The sequence below is a fragment of the Scyliorhinus canicula genome, chromosome 3, assembly GCF_902713615.1.
Source record: "Scyliorhinus canicula chromosome 3, sScyCan1.1, whole genome shotgun sequence".
Taxonomy (NCBI): Eukaryota; Metazoa; Chordata; class Chondrichthyes; order Carcharhiniformes; family Scyliorhinidae; genus Scyliorhinus; species Scyliorhinus canicula.
Genome location: NC_052148.1, coordinates 87,249,128 through 87,271,743, shown reverse-complemented (window position 1 = coordinate 87,271,743; position 22,616 = coordinate 87,249,128). Strand labels below are relative to the sequence as shown.

Sequence of the window (22,616 nt, the reverse complement as noted above, 5' to 3'; positions counted from 1 at the left end):
TCAGCCGGATGCCTGAGGTAGGGAAGATTTTATAAAGTGTCTGAGCTGGGATCACATGGTTGAAGAAGATTTTGCAGCGAACAACAATAAAATATATTAAAGTTGTTCTCTACTGATGAGTATCCATGAATGAAATCCCGAATAGAGCTTTTCTGTAGATGAATCATGGCTGCTGTATTCTTTGGGTATCTAAACGTGAAATAAGTTTTCTTTTCTATCCCTTGTTCTTTTTATTGGTTCATGAATGTGAGCATCACTGGAAAGGCCAGCATTAAGTTCCCACTCATAATTGCTCTGGGAAAGATGTGGGTGAGTTGCTGCAGTACATATGTATACTCACAGATTTGTTAGGGAGGGAGACCCAGCGATGGCGAAGGAACAATGATAAGGCCAGGATGCTGTGTGACTTTGAAGGAAGTGCATGGTGGTGTTTCAATGCACCCATTTTTAAAAATAAATAAATTTAGAGTTGCCAATTATTTTTCTTTTCCAATTAAGGGGTAATTTAATGTCAATTTGGGCCAATCCACCTCACCAGCACATCTTTAGGTTGTGGGGGTGAAACCCACGCAGACATGGGGAGAATAAGGAGAATAAGTCCCAGTGCTAACCACTGTGCCACATGCCGCCCCTCAATGCACCTAGTTGATGGGAGTCCTTCAATGCCTCAGTGAATAGGGTTACATTTCATATGTAACATTAGATAGTGAGTGTCAATAAGCTGTTTGACAACAAAAGGTATCCGCGGATGATCCCATCCACAACCATGTACTTATAGAGCATAGAATGTGATTGTGAGAACCATATAATTCCTACAGTGCAGAATGAGGCTGCACCAACCCTCTGAAAGAGCACCCTGTCCAGACCCACTCCCCTACCCTATCCCTGTAACCCCACCTAACCTGCACACTATCAGACTTTTGTGGACTCTGGAATGGTTCCTACAGATTGGAGGGTAGCAAATGTAACCCCGCTATTCAAAAAAGGAAGTAGAGAGAAAACAGGGAACGATAGACCAGTGAGCCTAACGTCAGTAATAGTGAAGTTGCTGGAATCCATTATTAAGGATTTCATAGCACAGCATTTGGAAAGCAGTGGTGTAATCGGACAAAGTCAGCATAGATTTATGAAAGGAAAATCATGCTTGACATGTCTACTAGAATTGTTTGAAGATATAACCAGTAGAGTTGACCAGGGAGAAGCAGTGGATGTGGTTTATTTAGACTTTCAGAAGGCTTTCAACAAGGACTCACACAGCAGATCACTATGTAAAGTTAAAGCACATGGGAGTATGGGTAGTGTCTTGAGATGGATAGAAAGCTGGTTAACAGACAGGAAGCGAAGGGGTGGCATGGTAGCACAGTGATTAGCACTTCATAGTGCCAGAGTTCCGGGTTCAATTCCTGCTTGGGTCACTGTCTGTGCAGAGTCTGCATGCTCTCCCCATGTCTGCTTGAGTTTCCTCTGGGCACTCCTGTTTCCTCCCACAAGTCCCGAAAGATCTTGCTTGTTAGGTGAATTGGACATTCTGAATTCTCCCTCTGTGTATCCGAACAGGCGCTGTCGTGTGGTGACAAGGGAATTTTCACAGTAACTTCATTGCAGTGCTACTGTCAGCCTACTTGTGACAATAATGAAGAATATTATTATTATTAAAAGTTGGAATAAACGGGTCTTTTTCTGATTGGCAGGCAGTAACTAGTGGGGTACTGCAGGGATCTGTGCTCGGACCAAAACTGTTCACATTATATATTAATGATTTGGACGAGGGAACTATATGTGTTATCTCCAGATTTGCAGAAGATACAAAATTGGGTGGGAGGGTAAGCTGTGAGGAGGATGCAGGGATGCTTCAGCGGGGTTTGGACAGGCTGAGTGTGTGGGCACATGCATGGCATATATTATACAAATATAATGTGGATAAATGTGAGGTTATCTGCTTCAGCAGCAAAAATAGGAAGGCAGATTATTATTTGAATGGGTACAAATTAAGTGAGGTGGATACTCAGCGAGACCTTGGTGTCCTCGTGCATCAGTTGCTGCAAGTAAGTGCACAGGTACAGCGTAGTAAAGAAGGCAAATGATCTGTTCGCCTACATAGTGAGTTTAAGAATAAAGACGTTTTACGGCATTGTACAGGCATTGATGATTTAGCACAGGGCTAAATCACTGGCTTTTAAAGCAGACCAAAGCAGGCCAGCAGCACTGTTCAATTCCCGTACCAGCCTCCCCGAACAGGCACCGGAATGTGATGACTTTTCACAGTAACTTAATTTGAAGCCTACTTGTGGCAATAAGTGATTTTCATTTCATTTCATTTTTCATGAAGCCACACCTGGAGTATTGTGGGCAATTTTGGTGTCCTTTTCTGAGGAAGGATGTTCTTGTTATGGAGGGAGTGCAGCGAAGGTTTACCAGGCTGATTCCTGGATGGCGGGACTGTCATGTGAGGAAAGATTAAATTTGTTTGGACTATATTCATTGGAGTTTAGAAGCGTGAGAGGGATCTCATAGAAACTTATAAAATTCTAACTGGATTGGACAGGGTAGATTCAGAAAGGATGTTTCCAATGATGGGGATGTCCTGAACTCGGGGTCATAATTTGTGGATAAGGGGTAAGTAAATCTTTTCGGATTGAGGTGAGGAGAAATTTCTTCACCCAGAGAGTGATGAATCTGTGGAATTCACTACCACAGGAAGTAGTTGAGGCCAAAACATGCAATTTCAAGAAGGAATTAGATATAGCTCTTGGGGCTTAAAGGGTTAAGGAATATGGGGGGGAAGGCGGGATCAGGGTATTGAACTTGATGATCAGCCATGGTCATAATGAATGGTGGAGCAGGTTCGACGGCTGAAATGCCTCCTCCTGCTTCTATTAACTATGTTGTAATATTTCTATGCTTTTTGTCCCTCATGATGGACAGTAAGGTCCTTGAGAGCAGTCCAATTTATTGAGATCAATGAATTTATCAAAGTCTGTGGATCTTTTTTTAAATTCATTTACAGGATGCGGGCATTGCTGGTCAGGCCAGCATTTATTGCCCATCCCTAGTTGTCCCTCAGAAGGTGGTGGTGAGTTGCCTTATTGAACCATTGCAGTCCTTGAGGTGCAGGTGTTAGGGAAGGAATTCCAGGACGTTGTCCCAGCGACAGTGAAAAAATGATGAAATATTTCCAAGTCAGGGTGGTGAGTGATTTGGAGGGAAATCTCCAGGTGATGTGGTTCCCAGGTATCTGCTGCTCTTGTCCTTCTAGATGATAGTGGGCATGGATTTGGAAGGTGTGTAATGAACCTTGATGAGTTACTGCAGTGCATCTTGTGGATGGTACACACGGCTGCCACTGTTCGTCGGTGGTGGAAAGTTTGAATGTTTGTGGAAGGGAGAGCAATCAAATGGACTGCTTTGTCCTGGATGGTGTCGAGCTTCTTGAGTGTTGTTGGAGGTGCACTCATCCAGGCAAGTGGAGAATATTCCATTACACTCCTGTCTTGTGCCTTGTAGATGGTGGACAGGCTTCAGCGGGTCAGGAGGTGAGTTAATTAGCATAGGATTTTGAGCCTTTGACCTGCCCTGGAAGCCACAGTATTAATATGGCTAGTCCAGTTCAGTTTCAATGCTAACACCCAGAATGTTGATTGTGAGGGATTTAGTGATGGTAATGCCATTGAATGTCAAAGGGTGATGATTAGATCGACTCTTGGAGGAGGAGATGCTCATTGCCTGACGCTTGCGTGGCGCGAATGTAACTTGCCACTTGTCAGCCCAAGCCTGGATATTGTCCAGGTCTTGCTGCATTTGGGCATGGACTGCTTCATTATCTGAGGAGTCGACAATGGTGCTGAGCCTTGTGCAGTCATCCACAAACATCCCCACTTCTGGCCTTATGATGGAAGGGAGGTCATTGATGAAGGAGCTGAAGATGGTTGAGCCTAGGACATTGCCCTGAGGAACACCTACAGTATGTCCTGGAGTTGAGATGATTGACCTCCAACCACCACAACCATCTTCCATTATGCCAGTTATGACTCCAACCAGCAGAGAATTTTCCTCCTCATTCCCATTGTCTCCAGTTTAGCTGGGGCTCCTTGATGCCATACTTGGTCAAATGCTGCCTTGATCAAAGCTGGAATCCCCTGGTTAGTCTAGCATAGTAACATGCCATGTGGTACATTTATTCCGGAGGTGATAGGGACACACAAAAAATTGAGGCATGTCCACAATTTTTGAAGGGATAACATTTTCATGTTTTCAGTGTATATTTCTGTGTGGAATTGAGTAATATTTGCAACCTGTTTTGACTGCCATGGATTATTAATTGTTCCTTTATCATAATCTTTATTATAATCTTTATTATTGTTACAAGTAGGCTTACATTAAGACTGCAATGAAGTTACTGTGAAAAGCGCCTGGTGGCCACACTACAGCACCTGTTCGGGTACACTGAGGGAGAATTCAGAATGTCCAATTCAGCTAACAAGCACGTCTTTCGGGACTTGTGGGAGGAAACCGGAGCACCCAGAGGAAATCCACGCAGACACAGAGAGAACGTGTAAACTCCACACAGACAGTGACCCAAGCCGGAATCAAACCACATGTTGATACTTTCATGTGTATATGATTTTAATTTTCGTCAGCTACATGTATCAACAATATAAAATTTAGTTAGAAGGGCGGCAGGTCCAAAGGAATTTCCATTTATTCATTCCTGATGCTTATAGCTTTAAATTGGCAGTGTAAAATTGTAAAAGTCGGGCGGCACAATAGCACAGTTGTTAGCACCGTTGCATCACAGCGCCAGGGTTCCAGGTTCGATTCCCGGCTTGGGTCACTGTCTGTGTGGATTCTGCACGTTCTCTCTGTTTCTGCGTGGGTTTCCTCCGGGTGCTCTGGTTTCCTCCCACAAGTCCCGAAGGACGAACAGGCACTGGAATGTGGCGACTAGGGGTTTTTCTCAGTAACTTCATTCCAGTATTAATGTAAGCCTACAATAAAGATTGTTATTATTATTATTAAATTCATAAACTTTTATGTATCTGTAAAGGTTGCATTGGGGAAAACACACAGACAGGCAAACATACTTCATAAGTGACATAATACATGACAGGGTAATGCTCTGGGGTTCTTTGTTCGAATCCCACCATGGCAGATGGTGAAATTTGAATTCAATAAAAAAATCTGGGATTAAAAGTCTGATGGTGACCGTCAAACTATTGCTAATTGTTGTATAAACCCATTGGGTTCGCCAATGCCCGTCAGGAAAGGAAATCTGCCATCCTTGCCTGGTCTGGCCTACTTGTGACTCCAGATCCACACAGCGATGTGGTTGACTCTTAATTGACCCCCACTGAAATTATCTAGTTCATGGGCAATTAGGGATGGGCAACAAATGCTGGCCAGCGGCACCCACATCCCAAGAATTAATTTTTAAAAATGGGTGGAATTCTCCATTAGCCAATGCTGAAATCGGGAAATGCAATTGGGCAGAGAATAGCTTCCGACAACAAAATTGTAACAGGCTCCGATTTAACGCCAAATCGCGATTCTCTGTCACCTTGAAAACGGCATCAATAGCGAGTAGAGGCGGCATTATGCAAGGACGCAAGTTTGGGGGCATTGATAACGGCACCTCTGCTGTTCGTGCGAGCTCGATACTCCACAAGCCCAGTGGCAGTGGTGGCCCTGAGAGTCTGGGGACAGTGGAGGAAGCATATGAGAGTGTAGGGCAGTAAGAAGTCTTACAACACCAGGTTGTAAGACACTGCGACAACGAATAAACGGGCATCGTGCGACTATCAACAGGCAGGACTGTTCCCTTCCAGTTGGGGAACACTTCAGCAGTCAAGGACATTCAGCCTCTGATCTCCGGGTCAGCATTCTACAAGGAGGCCTTCAGGAGACGCGACAACGCAAAATTGCTGAGCAAAAACTTATAGCTAAGTTCCGCACGCATGAATGCGGACTCAACCGGGATCTGGGATTCATGTCGCATTACATTCGGCCCCCACCAACAAGCCTGGACTTGCAGAGGCCTACCGACTGAACTGGCTTGGGACAATTCACACCTCTTTAACCTGGAGTTACCTCTCTCTCTGCATCTTTGATGATTTGATTGCCTGCAGGTGCTCGCATTCCGGGGCATCTCTGACTGTGTCTATATAAACATTTCTGGAACAAGCCTTTCCATTCACCTGAAGAAGGAGCCGTGCTCCGAAAGCTCGTGTTTGAAACAAACCTGTTGGACTTTAACCTGGTGTTGTAAGACTTCTTACTGTGCTCACCCCAGTCCAACGCCGGCATCTCCACATCGAGAGTGTAGGGAGCATTGGTCTGGGCTCCATTCGGCAATGACCATCGGTTTGTACCAGGAAGGTTGGATGGGGGGTTTCGGAGATGGCAGAGAGCAGGGATTGAGAGGATGGGGGATCTATTTATAGATGGGAGCTTCCCCTGTTTGAAGGATTTAGAGGATAAAGTTGAACTGCCAGCAGGAAATGGATTCAGATATCTGCAGATACATGATTTTCTGCAAAGGCAGGTTTTGACCTTTCCGCTCCTATCGTCACGGGGGATACAGGAATGGGTAGTTTCCAGAACGTGGTGGGAGAGGGGAAGTACTTGGATATTTAGAAAGAACTCATGGAGTCGGAGGAAACGCAGACAGAGGAGCTAAAGCGCAAATGGGAAGATGAGCTATGGGGGAGATAGAGGCAGGTCTTTGGCGGATGCGTTAAGCAGAGTCAACACGTCCTCATCATGTGCCAGGCTCAGCCTGATTCAGTTTAAGGTCGTTCACCGGGCACACATGACGGTGGCCCGGATGAGCAAGTTTTTTGGGATAGAGGACAGGTATGCGAGATGGGCGGGAGGGCCAGAAAACCATGTCCATATGTTTTGGGCATGTCCGAAGCTTAGGGGATTTTGGCAGGGTTTTACAGATGTCATGTCCATGATGTTAAAATCAAGGGTAGTGCCGAGTCCAGAGGTGGCGATCTTTGGAGTGTCGGATGATCCAGGAGTCCAGGGGGTGAGAGAGGCTGATGTCTTGGCCTTTGCCTCCTTGATAACCCGGAGACGGATGTTGTTAGCGTGGAGGGACATGAAGCCCCCGAATACAGAGATCTCGCTTAGTCACATGGCTTGGTTTCTCAGACTTGAAAAAATAAATTTTGCCCTAAAGAAGGTCAATGCCAGGGTTCGTCCGCAGGTGGCAGCCATTTGTCGACTTCTTTGGAGAAAACTAACTGTCAGCAGAGGTGGGGGGGGGGGGGGAAGGGGAGTTAGATTATTAGATATTGTCAGAGGAGGTGGGACTTGTGAGGGAGAGAGGCGGTCTTTGCACTATGTTTATATTTGTATTTGTACTGTTTACAGTTATTATTATAAAATTATAAATGCCTTAATAAAATGTTTTTCAAAAACGGTGTCAAAGCTTTTCACTCTACATGTACATTAGACACCGTTTGCATATCATTAGGGGGTCCGACCCGGTACTCTCCAGAGCCTCCGCGATTCTGGGCTGAGTTCCTGATGGCATGGTTCACTTGTGCTTTTAAAAATCATGAACCGGCATGATGACTGCTGAGGGAGAGAGGGGACACAGAAGGTGTCCAACATCGCCACACTTTGCTGACAATGGTGCCGCTGGCCAGGCCCTTCTGCCAAGGCTGGGGGGAGTAGTGTAGGGTGGCCTGGAGGTGGGCTGTGGGGTCGGGATAGACGGGCACGGAGCACCGTTGCCGCAGCTGGCAAGACAGCCATGCCGCTGCGCACACCGCTAACAGCCCACTTTGAACTTAGTGTTACAGGTCGTATAGGTGTTTCCCCAGGGCATTCCCCTGGGTGCCCTCTGGCCCCAGACGACCCATCAGCTTTAATGGCGCACTCCAGCACAACCAGTGCCATCTATTTGGCTGGGATAAGTGTGTGTGGGGAGTGTAATGTGTATGTGCGGCTGCATCTTGTCAGCCTCCTGAGTGTCAATCATGGACCCGGCGAATCCCGCACCATTTTTCATTAGAATCGATTGTGTTCCATGCGGCACTGGTGCTAGCCCATTAATAGCAGAATCGGTGCAAGTGCGGCGGCAATTTTTCTGTCGTTAAAGTCCACAAATTGTCCATTGGCATCAACACTTAGTCTCAGAAACGGAGAATCCCACCCAATATATTCTTTGCTTCATCTTTTCAAGCAGGGTTGAAACTACCTTGATTTCTGTAGATTGTTGCATACAATCATGTAGCTGAATGAATTCATGGATATGAACGAAAGGGAGATACAGACTGGTTTTCAAATTAATCACGGGTGGAACATAGTCCTTGACCGACAATGCTGCAGAAAATAGGAAATGAATGCTTAATTTTAATGGTTGCCACAACAACAGGAGAAGGGGTTTCCAGCACCTGCTGCAGTTTGCTTTTCAATAGGACAAGAGAAATAATTTATGTGTCCAAAGAAGTAGTCTGTATGTTGGGATCATTTTGCTATTTGTCCTAGCTACCTGATTGGTTCAGGATTGTGATTTGGATCAGTCAATCCTTAATGTAATATTTCCACCATTTGAGAATATAAAACTGTCATTTCTAGTTTGCTGTATTTCTGCAAGAATTATATTTTAATATATATTAGAAATATGGGGGTCTCCACCATTCCCTATCTAATTTTACTGAAATAATCTTTTCATTATCAAGGAAACATTATATTCTCATGTTAGAGTACAAGCATTGAAAAAAAAATACAGATTTGTGAAGCAAACCCTTTCATGGGGCTGGTTTAGCTCACTGAGCTAAATCGTTGGCTTTTAAAGCAGACCAAGCAGGCCAGCAGCACGGTTCGATTCCTGTACCAGCCTCCCCGGACAGGTGCCGGAATGTGGCGACTAGGGGCTTTTCACAGCAACTTCATTGAACCCTACTCGTGACAATAAGCGATTTTCATTTTCATTTCATTTCATGTTCAAGAAAAATATCAGGGGTTTTGATGTCGTCTACTTTGGGACTGCAATATTTCTTGTAAAATTGTGCATTTGATTCAGAATGCCAGTGAATGATAGTTCGCGTGATTAGATTTGTTCCTTCAGCAGAAAAACTGCTGTTAAATAAGGAATGCTGTGTGGGACGTCCAATTGTATGATTGAACTCTCCACTAATTTTACTGACATTTACAAATGTGCCAAAATGTGTCACGTATAGTGAGTTAATGACAGAGATAATAGCCGTAGCTTAGTCTGAATTGGTTGGGTAACAATCCAAAAATGCAATGAGACTTTTCTTTGTCACGAAGTTGAAACTAAAGAGTGCGTCATGAAACTGAGTTGTACATTTTAAAATAAATTTATAGTATCCAATTCTTTTTTATCCAATTAAGGGGCAAATTAGCATCATCAATTGACCTCCCCTGAACATCTTTTTGGGTTGTGGGGGTGAGACCCATGCAGACATGGGGAGAATGTGCAAACTGCACATGGACAGTGACCCAGGGCCGAGGTCGAACCCGGGTTCTCGGCACCACGAGGCAGCACTGCTAACTACTACGCCACCATGCTGCCCCTGAAACTGAGTTATACGAACCAACAAAGTCCCAACTTCAAATTCTCCTCCCATCCTTGAGTTAGTTGTTTCTTTAACTGAAGATTATGGCAAAAGTGAAGACATAGCAAAAGTGAAGTTGTATGGGGTTCAGGGTGCACTAGCTAGATGGATAAAGAACTGGCTGGGCAACAGGAGACAGAGAGTAGTGGTGGAAGGGAGTGTCTCAAAATGGAGAAGGGTGACTAGTGGTGTTCCACAGGGATCCGTGCTCGGACCACTGTTGTTTGTGATCTACATAAATGACCTGGAGGAAGGTATAGGTGGTCTGATTAGCAAGTTTGCAGATGATACTAAGATTGGTGGAGTTGCAGATATTGAGGAGGACTGTCAGAGAATACAACAAAATATAGATAGATTGGAGAGTTGGGCAGAGAAATGGCAGATGGAGTTCAATCCAGGCAAATGCGAGGTGATACATTTTGGAAGATCAAATTCAAGAGCGGACTTTATGGCCAATGGAAGGGTTCTGGGGAAAATTGATGTACAGAGAGATCTGGGAGTTCAGGTCCATTGTACCCTGAAGGTGACAACGCAGGTTGATAGAGTGGTCAAGAAGGCATACAGCATGCTTGCCTTCATCGGACGGGGTATTGAGTACAAGAGTAGGCAGGTCATGTTACAGTTGTATAGGACTTTGGTTAGGCCACATTTGGAATACTGCGTGCAGTTCTGGTCGCCACATTACCAGAAGGATGTGGATGCTTTGGAGAGGGTGCAGAGGAGGTTCACCAGGATGTTGCCTGGTATGGAGGGTGCTAGCTATGAAGAAAGGTTGAGTAGATTAGGATTGTTTTCGTTGGAAAGACGGAGTTTGAGGGGGGACCTGATTGAGGTATACAAAATTATGAGCGGTATGGACAAGGTGGATAGCAACAAGCTTTTTCCAAGAGTGGGGGTGTCAGTTACAAGGGGTCACGATTTCAAGGTGAGAGGGGGAAAGTTTAAGGGAGATGTGCGTGGAAAGTTTTTTACGCAGAGGGTGGTGGGTGCCTGGAACACTTTACCAGCGGAGGTGGTAGAGGCGGGCACGATAGCATCATTTAAGAGGCATCTAGACAGGTATATGAACGGACGGCAACAGAGGGAAGTAGACCTTGGAAAATAGGAGACAAGTTTAGATAAAGGATCTGGATCGGCGCAGGCTGGGAGGGCCGTAGTTCTTGTGCTGTAATTTTATTTGTATTAGGAATCCAGTCTCAAAATGTTAGCTCCCTTCTCCCTCCACAAATACTGTCAGGCCTGCTGAGATCATAATAATCTTGATTGTTGCAAGTAGGCTTACATTAACACTGAAACGAAGTTACTGTGAAAAGTCTCCCAGTCGCCACATTACCTAATAGCACGTCTTTCGGAACTTGTGGGAGGAAGCCACAGCACCCGGAGGAAACCCACGCAGACACAGGGAGAACATGCAGACTCCACACAGACAGTGACCCAAGACGGGAATCAAACCTGTGACCCTGTCGCTGTAAAGCAACAGTGCTAACCTATCGTGCCGCTTGTATTTTCTGTTTTTGTTTTGATTAGGAATCTCCAGTTGGTTTCCATTTACCCAAGGTAGGGGGGAAATAGGGAGGGGGGGGGGGGGGGGGGGGGGGGGGACCAAATCAGCTGGTTTCCTGTTCCTGATTATAGACAGTGGTTCCTGCCAGAGAGTGGGCCTCTCAGCACCCCCCATGTAGCCTCACATCAACGAGAATGCCCATTATGCCAGGTGCTAGAGGAAGAGCCAGTTTCTATGAAAATCTACCCGCTGCATCGATTTGATGGGAGGGTGGAGGGCACAGGCAAGTGGGTAAGGAAGGGAGGGGAAGGAAATTATTGTTTGAATTTTAAAAGTATAGTGATAACAATGCCACAGGAGGCAAAGTTGCATTTATTTATGGAACTGGAAAAAACATTTTAAGAGGACCATGTTGACAAATGTTCTGCTTTTGAAGCCAGAAATAATTAATTTAAACTGGCATCCCCTCAGCACCACATGTGATAATGTTTGAAAAAGCATCATGAAATTCAAATGGTAAGTGTTTAAACAGGAGCTCATATGGGAACTGTATTTCTGAAACTATCACTTTGAAATTGCAGCCTTTCATCTATGTGGGATGGTTGCTGCTTGTGACAGTTTTGGGTGTACAGATGTATACCCACCACTCCGTTGGCAGAATATCAGTGCCTCTTGAATCTGAATTTTGAATTAGAAACACAGGGTCCTTTCAATGTTGATTCAAGTACTTTTGATCATCTGTTGTGCAGGCTCGATTTTCAAAAACTGTTGAATCTATTCAATTACTATAAGTGTTGAACCAAATTGGGACCAAATAACAAAGACAGTTATGGTTTCTTCCACTTACTTTTTTCAATTTTTTCCTCTCTTTTTTTAGGTTTTACTGGGACTTGATTATGCTGCTGCTTATGGTTGGAAATCTCATAATTATTCCTGTGGGAATCACCTTCTTCACTGAGTCGACATCAACTATTTGGATTGTTTTTAACGTTGCATCTGATACCTTCTTCCTTGTGGACTTGATAGTCAATTTTAGAACGGGAATTGTTGTAGAAGATAATGCCGAAATCATCCTGGACCCAAATGTTATCAAGTGGAAATACTTAAAGAGCTGGTTTATCATTGATTTTGTCTCTTCCATACCAGTGGATTATATCTTTCTGATTATAGAAAAGGGATTTGATTCTGATGTTTACAAGACTGCCAGGGCATTGAGAATTGTGAGGTTTACAAAAATCCTCAGTCTCTTGCGATTGTTAAGACTTTCAAGACTTATACGATATATACACCAGTGGGAGGAGGTAAGGTACATTTTTAAACTTTTAAATCTTGGCTCAAATTCCAATTTGCAGTTCTGCTGTGAAACCACTATTGATTATTTTTTAACCACACGGATTGTGTTGGTGCAAAGTAATTTCGGTTTTGTAAAAATGCAAACTGTGCATGTAGGAAGTAAATTTGGCCTGATTGAGTTCAAGCAAGCAGTATTAAACCATCATGTGAAGATAGCTCACATTGCTTCGACGTTGAACATCTGCAGCTAGAATAGAGCAACATTTACAATGTTCCCCAGGCCTTGATGAAATTGAAAACATTTTAATCTTCATTTTGAAGTGATTGTTTAATGTTCCCATAGATCCAATTGTCGCACTGGGACTACATTAATGTTTTTTGTGACTGTAGGAAGATGAACTCAGAGCACCTTTTAGCTTAACAGTATGATATATGGGGTAATATTGTGAGATGCAGGAAGTTGTCAGGTGAACCAGACTGCCTATTAACAGTGACAGTTTGCAGGGCAGCACGGTGTCCTAGTGGTTACCACAGCTGCCTCACGTCCCTGAGGTCCCAGGTTCGATCCAAGCTCTCGGTCACTGTCCGTGTGGAGTTTGCACATTCTCCCCGTGTCTGCGTGGGTTTCGCCCCCACAACCCAAAAATGTGCAGAGTAGGCGGATTGGCCATACTAAATTGTCCCTTAATTGGAAAAAAAACTATTGTGTTTTAAATGTATTTTAAATACATTTAAAAAAACGGTGACAGTTTGAAAAATGACTCCTTGTTTATCTAGCTTCAAATAAAGGGGTACCAGCAGCACCATTTGCCTTCTTGTCTGACTGGATAATACTGCATTTATATAATATTTTCTTTCAATCTTTGTGCAAATCCAGAAGATCTTTTATCTAAGAGTTTCTAAATTCAGATAATTTCCATCCAGTTTTAGATGGATGTGAATTTGTGGTACAGAAGTGATGATTGGTGCTAATTTGACAGTATGGCTCAGAGAAAGGATAAGGGAAATGTAAATAACAGCCCGGTAATGGAGGGATGCTTCTGTGAGATGTAGACGAGCAGGTCTCGCTAACAGTGGGAATCCTATGCTCTATTTCTTTGATATTCAGCCCTGGGAACACTCATTTAGTGCCAAACCCAGTTTATTATCTATTAACAGAATCATGGTATTGTACTACTCACATTCTTATCCATTTCTATTGCAAACTTTTTTTTTTTTAAATTTAGATTAGCCAATTATTTTTTCCAATTAAGGGGCAATTTAGCTTGGCCAATCCACCTACTCTGCACATTTTTGGGTTGTGGGGGCGAAACCCACGCAGACACGGGGAGAACGTGCAAACTCCACACGGACAGTGACCCAGAGCCGGGATCGAACCTGGGACCTCAGCGCCGTGAGGCGGTTGTGCTAACCACTAGGCTACCGTGCTTTCCTCTATTGCAAACTTAATGCAGCATCTTTCATATACTTCCGTCAAATGACAATACTTCTAAGAACAACTATACTTGGCTATCGTTATGCATTTGATGATCAAAGCCCAAGACAGACAGCACAAACAGCACAAAAATGTATTGCATAAAGTCATAATTTTGACAAGGTTTCGAAAATTGTACCAGATCCTGACCAGGTTGTTGATTCGGTAATACTGAGATCATTGTAGATTATTAACATACTGTGGGAAACTATTTTTGTGACAACTACTTTATATATAGGTCTACTCTACCAATTTCTGTGCATACACATAGGTATGTCGTCCTCTGCCATGGAATGTCAACATGCGAGTGACAACGCCATCTGCGCTCTCTCAGAGGAGAGTCTCCAAGCCATACTTGGTGCCTTCGCGGAAGCATACTGAAGAATTGGTCTCAGCCCCAACCTCAAGAAGGTGCAGGTCCGTTACCAACCTGCCCCAGGATAAGGTCTGGTCCCTTCCTCCATCAAGATCAATGGAGAAACCATCCCAAACATGGAACATTTCAAGTCTGGATGACTCTTTGTCAAAGCTAGAGAAAACAGGAAATGGGGTCAGATTTATACTGTAGTGAGGGGGCGGGGATGGAGCGGTGGGGCTGGATAGACGGCCAGCGAGAGGTGGAGATTGACAAAGATGTCGAAGACAGAAGGAATGTAAATGGGGGTGTCCAGATGCAGTATCATCATTATAGTGAGGTTGGAGTGATAGCCCTATCCTCTGGCTTGATTTCTCATTGTCTGTGAATGTTCAGTATCACAGCACAACAGTACTTGAAGATTAATGGAGTAGATGCCTCCCATTGGATTCCCGTGAACCTGAGAGACGGTCAGGGGCTCAGGAGTAGACTGAAGTTGAAGACAAGCCATAAATCTTTGTGATAGACTTTGCTTCACCCATGAACAGTGTAAAGGCTGAAGGGGCTGAGGCCAAGAGCACAATTCCTGCCTGAAGTATTTGACTACTACAGGGTTGCCCTCAAGTTATATTTTCTGTGCAAATCAAAGTACATGGCAGACACTTTTACACAAAGGTACCATGTTGGACTCCATTTCAGAAGCAGTACCGCATCAACTGCCCATTGTTGTTTCATAAATTACTGTCAGAAATATTGACTGTTTTGCCATCTGGATGAGTGAATGCCTCATGAAATTGAGTTGGGGAAGAAAAATTAAGGGCAGCTTGTGTTTTCCCAGTGAGTGATTGAATATTGAACAAACTATTCAGGCCTGGAATGGGATAATGATCGCTCCATGATAATATTGAATTCAAGGCTTGAATAGGAATTGACAGGAAATGGAAGCAGTCATATGAAGTTACCGAGCTGTAAACCCTTGACAAAGCACTATTAAAACACTAGCTTTATTGGGCCTTGCTCTTATGTAGATGGTTGTTCGTCCAGTGCTATATTGTACAGTACAAACAAAGGTGAAATGATGAAGAACATTTTTTGGTTATAAAATCGAAATTGATGACATGAGCTTTTTAAATGATGTTTGCACCTTTGTAAGACATAAGTGATTGATATTGATACTGGCAGAATGTACAGCTAGTTAAGGAACTCCTGAAATATTTTTTTGATAGGATTACTGTGATGGAAGTTTGCTGCTCGTACAGATGCTTAGGATGCAGAGCCATGTGTTTGAAATCTTTTCTGACAGTAAGACTGCACTTGTACATACTGTTGCAAATATGTTTATGGGGAATGGAAATTGCACATTTCTGCTACCAGGTGGGAAGCTGTTGCAAAACATCACTTTAAGGTAATGTAATGGGGAGGAAATTATCCAATTAAGCAAGATAAATTGCATACAATATCTCCTGCCCATAAGACTAGTTTGAGAAAAGGTGTTCAGAGGGACTAACTCAGCTACAACACCATCCCAATTAAAGGAATTTCTGTAATGTCAATGCTGGCAATTTGATTTTTATTTACAGTAAACTGTTTAATAGAAATAAAAAACATTTTCATGGGCGGCACTGCTGCGTCGCAGTGCCAGGGACCCTGGTTTGATTCTGACCTTGGGTGCCCATGTGGAATTTGTACATTCTCCCCGTGGGTTTCTCCAGGTGCTCCAGTTTCCTCTCACAGTCCAAGGATATGCAGGTTAGGTGGATTGGCCATGCTAAATTGCCGCTTAGTGTCCAAAGGTTACGTGGGTTGACAGGGATAGGGCAGGGGAGTGGGCCTAGGTAAGGTGCTCTTTCAGAAGATCAGTGCAGACTCAATGGGCCAAATGGCCTCCTTCTGCACTGTAGGGATTCTATGATTCTATGTGCAAGCATACATACTCTGCATTTGAAGTAAACTCCCTGTTGTGCAATGCCTAATTAAAATTTCTTGGAGCAGTGGGTACATAAATAAAGAGGATACAAAGATATGTAGAGGGACAGGTTGTGTTGAGGAAGCAGGGACGCTACAGAACGATCTGGACAGGCTGGATTGGATTGGATTTGTTTATTGTCACGTGTACCGAGGTACAGTGAAAAGTATTTTTCTGCAAGCAGCTCAACAGATCATTCAGTACATGGAAGAAAAGGGAATTAAACAAAATTCAAGAAAATACATGAAAATACATAATAGGGCAACACAAGATATACAATGTAACTACATAAGCATTGGCATCGGTTGAAGCATACAGGGTGTAGTGTTAATGAGGTCAGTCAATAAGAGGGTCATTTAGGAGTCTGGTGACAGTGGGGAAGAAGTTGTTTTTGAGTCTGTTCGTGCGTGTTCTCAGACACTGGAAGAGTGGGCAACGAAGTTGCAGATGGAATACAACTTGGAAAGGTGTGAGGTTATGCACTTTGGTAGGAAGAATAGAGGCACAGACTATTTTTTAAGGGGGAAAAGGCTTTGGAAATCAGAAGCACAAAGGGACTTAGGAGTCCTAGTTCAGGAGTCTCTTAAGGTTAAAATGCAGATTCAGGTGGCAGTTAGGAAGGCATGAATGTTAGCATTCATGTCAAGAGGGCCAGAATACAAGAGCAGGGATGTACTTCTGAGGCTGTATAAGGCTCTGGTCAATCCTCATTTGGAATATTGTGCGAAATCTTGGGCTCCGTATTTCAGGAAGGATGTGCTGGCCTTGGACACGGTCCAGAGCAGGTTCACATATATGATCATGGGAATGAAGGATTTTTTATATGAGGAGCGGTTGAGGACTCTGAATCTGTACTCAATGGAGTTTAGAAGGATGAGGGGAGATCTTATTGAAACTTACAGGATACTGCGTGGACTAGATAGAGTGGACGTGAAGAGAATGTTTCCACTTATAGGAAAAATTAGAAGCAGAGGACACAATCTCAGACTGAAGGGGCGATCCTTTAAAACAGAGAATTTATTCAGCCAGAGGGTGGTGAATCTGTGGAACTCTTTCCCGCAGAAGGCTGTGGAAGCCAAGTCACTGAGTGTCTTTAAGACAGAGATAGGTAGGTTCCTGATTAATAAGGGGATCAGGGGTTAGGGGAGAAGACGGAAGAATGAGACTGAGAACCATATCAGCCATGATTGAATAGTACAGCAGAGTCAATGGGCCGAGTGGCCTAATTTTGCTCCTACGTCGTATGGCCTCATGGATTCTCTTAACAAAGTTCTGAAGAAGAGTCATATTTGACTTGAAACCTTCCTCTCTCCACAGTTGCTGCCAGACCTGCTGAGTAGTTCCAGCACTTTGTGTTTTTACTTCTGACCTTAACAAATGTGTTTTTGCATTGTGGAAATAAATGTCAACTGTAGGCATTTTATGGCTTTTCCTGCTCTGTTTCCTACGCTATATACAAGTACCTGTGATGGTGCTCTCTGTATTTGGATAATGGGTATTACTGAGCAGCAATTGGGAAACTCAAGTGCTTCAACTTGATTCCTGTGCCAAAACCCATTCACCTATCATCCCTGTGCTCCCTGATTTACACTGGCTCCTGATTAATAAATTGGCGGAATATTCGTAGTGGATTCTCCATCCAGCAACATCGGGATTGCAAATCATGATTGGGCAGAGAATCATGCATCAGCCGAAAATTGAGGTTGGTGTCGGGTGCCTAACGGAACGCCAAGCTGTCGCCAAGATAGCGGTTGACTGCCGTCCATGTGCGCGTCGATGTGGGCTTGCAGTAATGGTACAGTAATGGCCATTATCTTTAACGGCCCGACCCCGTATTCTCCCGCTTCCCTCGATGCTCAGCCTCTGCCAGGCGGAAGTGACAATGGCCTGAATCATGGAATTAGAATCATAGAATTTACAGTGCAGATAGAGGCCATTCAGCCCATCGAGTCTGCAACATCCCTTGGAAAGAGAACCCCACCTAAGCCCGCAGCTCCATCCTATCTCTGTAGCCCAGTAACCCCGCCAAACCTGTTTTAGACATTAAGGGCAATTTAGAATGGTCAATCCACCTAACCTGCACATCTTTGGACTGTGGGAGGAAACTGGAGCACCCGGAGGAAACCCATGCAGACACGGGGACATCTTGCAAACTAGATACGGACAGTGACCCAAGCGTGAATTGAGCCTGCGATGCTGGCGCTGTGAAGCAACAGTGCTAACTATTCTGCTATTCTGCCGCCCGTGGTTCACTTGTGATATTTAAAATCGGGAAACAGGCGGTATGACCGATGAGGGAAAGAGGGGACGTAAGCCAAGATACTAATGGTACAATGGTGGGCTGCCAGTTGTGCCGTGGCCAATAGGGGAGGGGATGTGGGGCTGTAGGGCTGGGGACAGTAGTGGGAGGCAACCATGAGATGGGTCATGGGGTAGGGCTGTCCCCTGGGACCAGAGCATCCAGGCATAGACCGTTATTTCGGTGGCCTGCAAGACAGCTATCTGGCTGCACACCTCACTGACTGTCCACTGTGTCCCATAAATGTTATAATTGTCTCCGGCCTTATGGGTGCCCCATCACCCTCAGGCCATCCCCCAGGAGCCCACAGACCCCATCAATGGGATGGGCATGGCCCAGCACAGCTCATGGCCCATCAGGTGTTGGCACACCCCAGTGCACCCATCCGAGGCATTGCCCTACTGCAGGGACAGCCGGGGAGCGTGGCGCGCGTGTTGACTGGCGGACGCATGCACTGTGGGCATTGGCACCATCCCTGGCACACTGCCTCTCGCAGGGCAGACATCCCGCCAGTGACTACCTCAGCTAGCTTATCCTGCAGGATCACCAGCCATCATCAAGCCCTGCCTGCCCCTACACCCCTGCCCCCAGACAAGTAGACATGACCGGTGTGCCACACAAAGGACCCAAAGCACAGTTTCCCATGCCCTGGCCGAGCACCACCCGTGGGTCCTGCCTGCAAGAATGCCACCATGCAAGGCGCCGGTCGGTGATGCACTGCCTTAACCTGGAGCAACCCTGCTGGCGGGGTAACACACGGCCCACCCATTGTGGACCACACAGAAGGGTGCAGACCATGGTCATGGTGTAGCGTGTTGGACCTGGTTGGGCACGGGAGTATTCACCATGCTAACATGTCTGCCTTTTACCCCCTGCAGGCAATGGGCTTTGGTATCAAACTAGGAGTGGTTGCACCTGCCTGGCTGCCGCAACCCTTGTGGATGCACTGAGGCAGTAGGAGCAGGAGCTGCTCAAGGAGGACCCTGCAGAACAGGAGCCTTCCCCAGAGGAGCAGTGGCTAGTTTATCATGATGGCAAGCTAGCCGCCCAACAGGCCGAGGAGGAGGTGAGACAGAGGTGCTGCATCAGGCTTCATGTACCGCCGCCAATTTGGCTGAGCCAAGACCGTGAGACATCTGTGCCGGATCGTGGCGCATCTGGAGTCGCGGGAGAATGGTCGTCAAGGTGATGGTCGCCCTGAACGTCTTTGCAGCAGGGTTCTTTCAGGCGCCAAGTGGGGACCTGTCTGGGATCTCCCAGACCTCCTTGCACAGGTGCCTCGGTGCTGTTACGGATGTCCTGTATGCCCAGGCGGCACAGTACATCCACCTGGGTATAGACCGAGCTCATCAGATAGCCCGGGCAGCGGGATTCGCCGTCATCGCTGGGATGTCCCGGGTCCAGGGGGTGATCAACGAGATGCATTTCCCCCTTGAGCACCGGCCGATGACAGGCCTGGCTTCACAAACCAAAAGGGATTCCACTCTCTGAAGGTGCAGTTGGTGTGTGACCACCGGCTACAAATCATATATGTCTGCTCCCGATGGACAACGCCTTCATCCTGGCACACGTGCGGTGCCCGACATGTTCGATGTGCTCCCCCGGGTGAGGCGTTAGCTCCTGCGTGACAAGGGTTATTCGCTGCGGTCATGGCTGATGAGGTCTAAATGGAGGCCACAGACCAATTCAGAGAATCGCGATAACGTCACCCATTCTGTAACCAGGAGCGTGATCAAACGTTGCATTGACATGCTGAAGATGTGGTTCAGGTACCTGGACCACTCTGGTGGGGCCCTCCAGTATAACCCGAGGAGGGTCTCCCACATCGTGGTGACCTGCTACGTCCTCCAGGAGGGAGCATGCCAGGCCTTGTCCATCGAGGAGGATGCTGAGGAGGGCCAGGATGGCAATGTGTGGGCCAGGGCCGGCGCATACAGGACAAACTGAGCAGCTCTGTGCTCCATATCTTTGGTTCTCTTTAGCGGCCATCCTCTGGAGCAACCGGTCCAGATGGTCCCGGCAGTCTTCGGGGTGTCACAGATGACATGGTGCCACGCTGTTCTGGCCGCTACTCATCGGATGCACCAGGGACAGGTGGGGATGATTCAGAGGTGCTCCAGTGTTCCGGCAATTCTCCTGCGGGAGTCACCGACATGAGACCCATCACTTCCTCCTCCCTCAGGATGCTCGATGGCCCCCCAGGCTACTCCTTGGGACAGGGGTGTTGGCGGAGCAAGCTCCGAGGTTCCAGCATCAGCTGGTGCTGCCAGTCCTGGAGGCCCGCCCTCGTCTCGACCAGGACACCACGATGTGGGAGACCTTCCTGGGGTTATACTGGAGGGTCTCAATGCTCGCGGCGTTAGCTCCTGGGTGACAAGGGTTATTCGCTGTGGTCAGCCAGCGCTAGGCCAATGCTCTCGACCCTTGCAGCCATAACCAGTTCTGATTGGGCCAAGCTTTGGCATGTTGCTGCAATGTCCATGTTGCTCTGGTATATGACTGCCCATGACATAGCCACCTTGTCCTCTGCCTTGGCCACTGCCCGCGCAAAGTGCCCCAAGCCTTCGACATCTTCACCCATAGCCGATGCCTCTACTGTAGGTACCACCTGTTCACGTGTTGACCTGAGTAGCACGCATTGTCGGCAGCGCCTCCTGCTGCTGCAGTTGGTTGGACTCTTCCAACTGCTCCTGCAGGCACTGGATGGTTGCTGACACCCCTGGCTGTCCACTACAGTACCCAGCTCTGCGCCTGCACCTCCAACATCAACGCAACTACCTTTTCCAGAAGCCTGAAACCTGTCTGGATGGCAGCTAGTCTCTGGGGTCGATCCACCTTCCGACCGTCTGTCTGCCTCTTCATGGGTTCCTACCTCCATGTGATGTACCGCTGCATGTCTGTGGTGTGTACCAGACAGTGCTGCAAGAGTCTCTTCACTAAATTGCCCAACTGAGGTGAGTGTCTCTTCGATGGTGGAGGGTGCTGGTGACAGCAGTGAAGAGAAGTCGGTGTCATCCCCGGACATCTGCTCCCGGTTGTCGCCAGGTTGCAGCAAGGAGCGCTGTCAACAGGTAAATCTTGGGTTGTGGCAGGGGATGAGAGACCCCAGATGGAGCCACCTCGTCACCAGGTGATCCTGCAGGACAAAAGACAAGACGCATGGTTAGATCGTGGGTAGACGTGGTATGTGTGGAGGGGTGACACACGTGTCATTGGGACATTGCAATTCGTTGGGGACTCACTTGCATCTCCGATGCCAACCTCCACGTCAGCTTGCTCTCCAACCCCGCCCACCAGGTCCAATGTCCTCTGCTCTGCGCCAGTGCGGGACCACAGGTCTGCAGGGCCCTTTCTGGTCTTGCTTCTCCCTACCATTGTGGGCCACCTTCTCCTGGGGGGACCAGATAATGCACAGTGTGAGACACTCAGATGCAGGCAGTACAGGGGGTCCGTGCCCAGTGGCCTGGCGGGCAGAATGGGCATGTGGTGCAGGGTAGGGTGCGAGTGGCCTCTTGATGGGGGTTGGTGGGTTGCGCTACGTGTGTTTGGGACTGGGGTTAGTTCCAGGGGCACGGAGGTGGTGGTGACTCACCCTTACCACCCTGAGGAGACCGTGCAGCTTCTTCTGGCACTGGTGCCTTGTCCTGGCAGTGGGGCCCACGGTTCACACGGTCTCTGCCCCCTGCACCTAGGCCTGGTTGACAACTCCTGGTGGCAGCTGCCTTCCCACACTAGAGAACAGGGTGTCCCGCCTCTCCTCCACAGCATCCTTCAGTGTCTCCAGCTTAGCGTCTGGGTATCTCAGGGCCGCTCTCCATGGTGGCATCCTCTTGGCTGGAATGAGTGTGTGTGGGGGGTGGAGTGCTTATGTGCAGCCCCTGCTTGTCAGGCTCTCCAGTGTCAATCCCGACCACAGTGAATTTGATGCCGGAGTCAGTTGGAATTGCAATAGCTCCACCTGGTGCATGTGCTGGTCCGTTAGCATATCCGGAAATGCTCCAGGACTGGCGCCGCTATCATGGCCTTAGAACACCAGCAATTCAGTCCTGACATTAATACTTCGTCTCTGAAACGGAGAATCCAGCCCCTCATTTTTTGACCAAGTGACAACTCAGGTGGGAAAAGGGTGCGGCTA

General features: G+C 46.7%; 1 protein-coding gene across 7 annotated transcripts in view; it reads left to right on the top strand.

The window, feature by feature from the left end:
* The window catches only part of LOC119962778 (potassium/sodium hyperpolarization-activated cyclic nucleotide-gated channel 1-like), a 411,953-nt gene that overhangs the window by 45,247 nt on the left and 344,090 nt on the right, over positions 1–22,616 (top strand). For all 7 annotated transcript variants that reach the window (XR_005459958.1, XM_038790853.1, XM_038790855.1 and 4 more), the window contains exon 2: positions 11,972–12,395. Coding sequence is in view for 6 of the 7 variants with exons in the window: in XM_038790853.1 (XP_038646781.1) it covers positions 11,972–12,395 (424 nt within the window). In the remaining variant the exon portion in view is untranslated. The remainder of the gene's footprint in view (positions 1–11,971; positions 12,396–22,616) is intronic.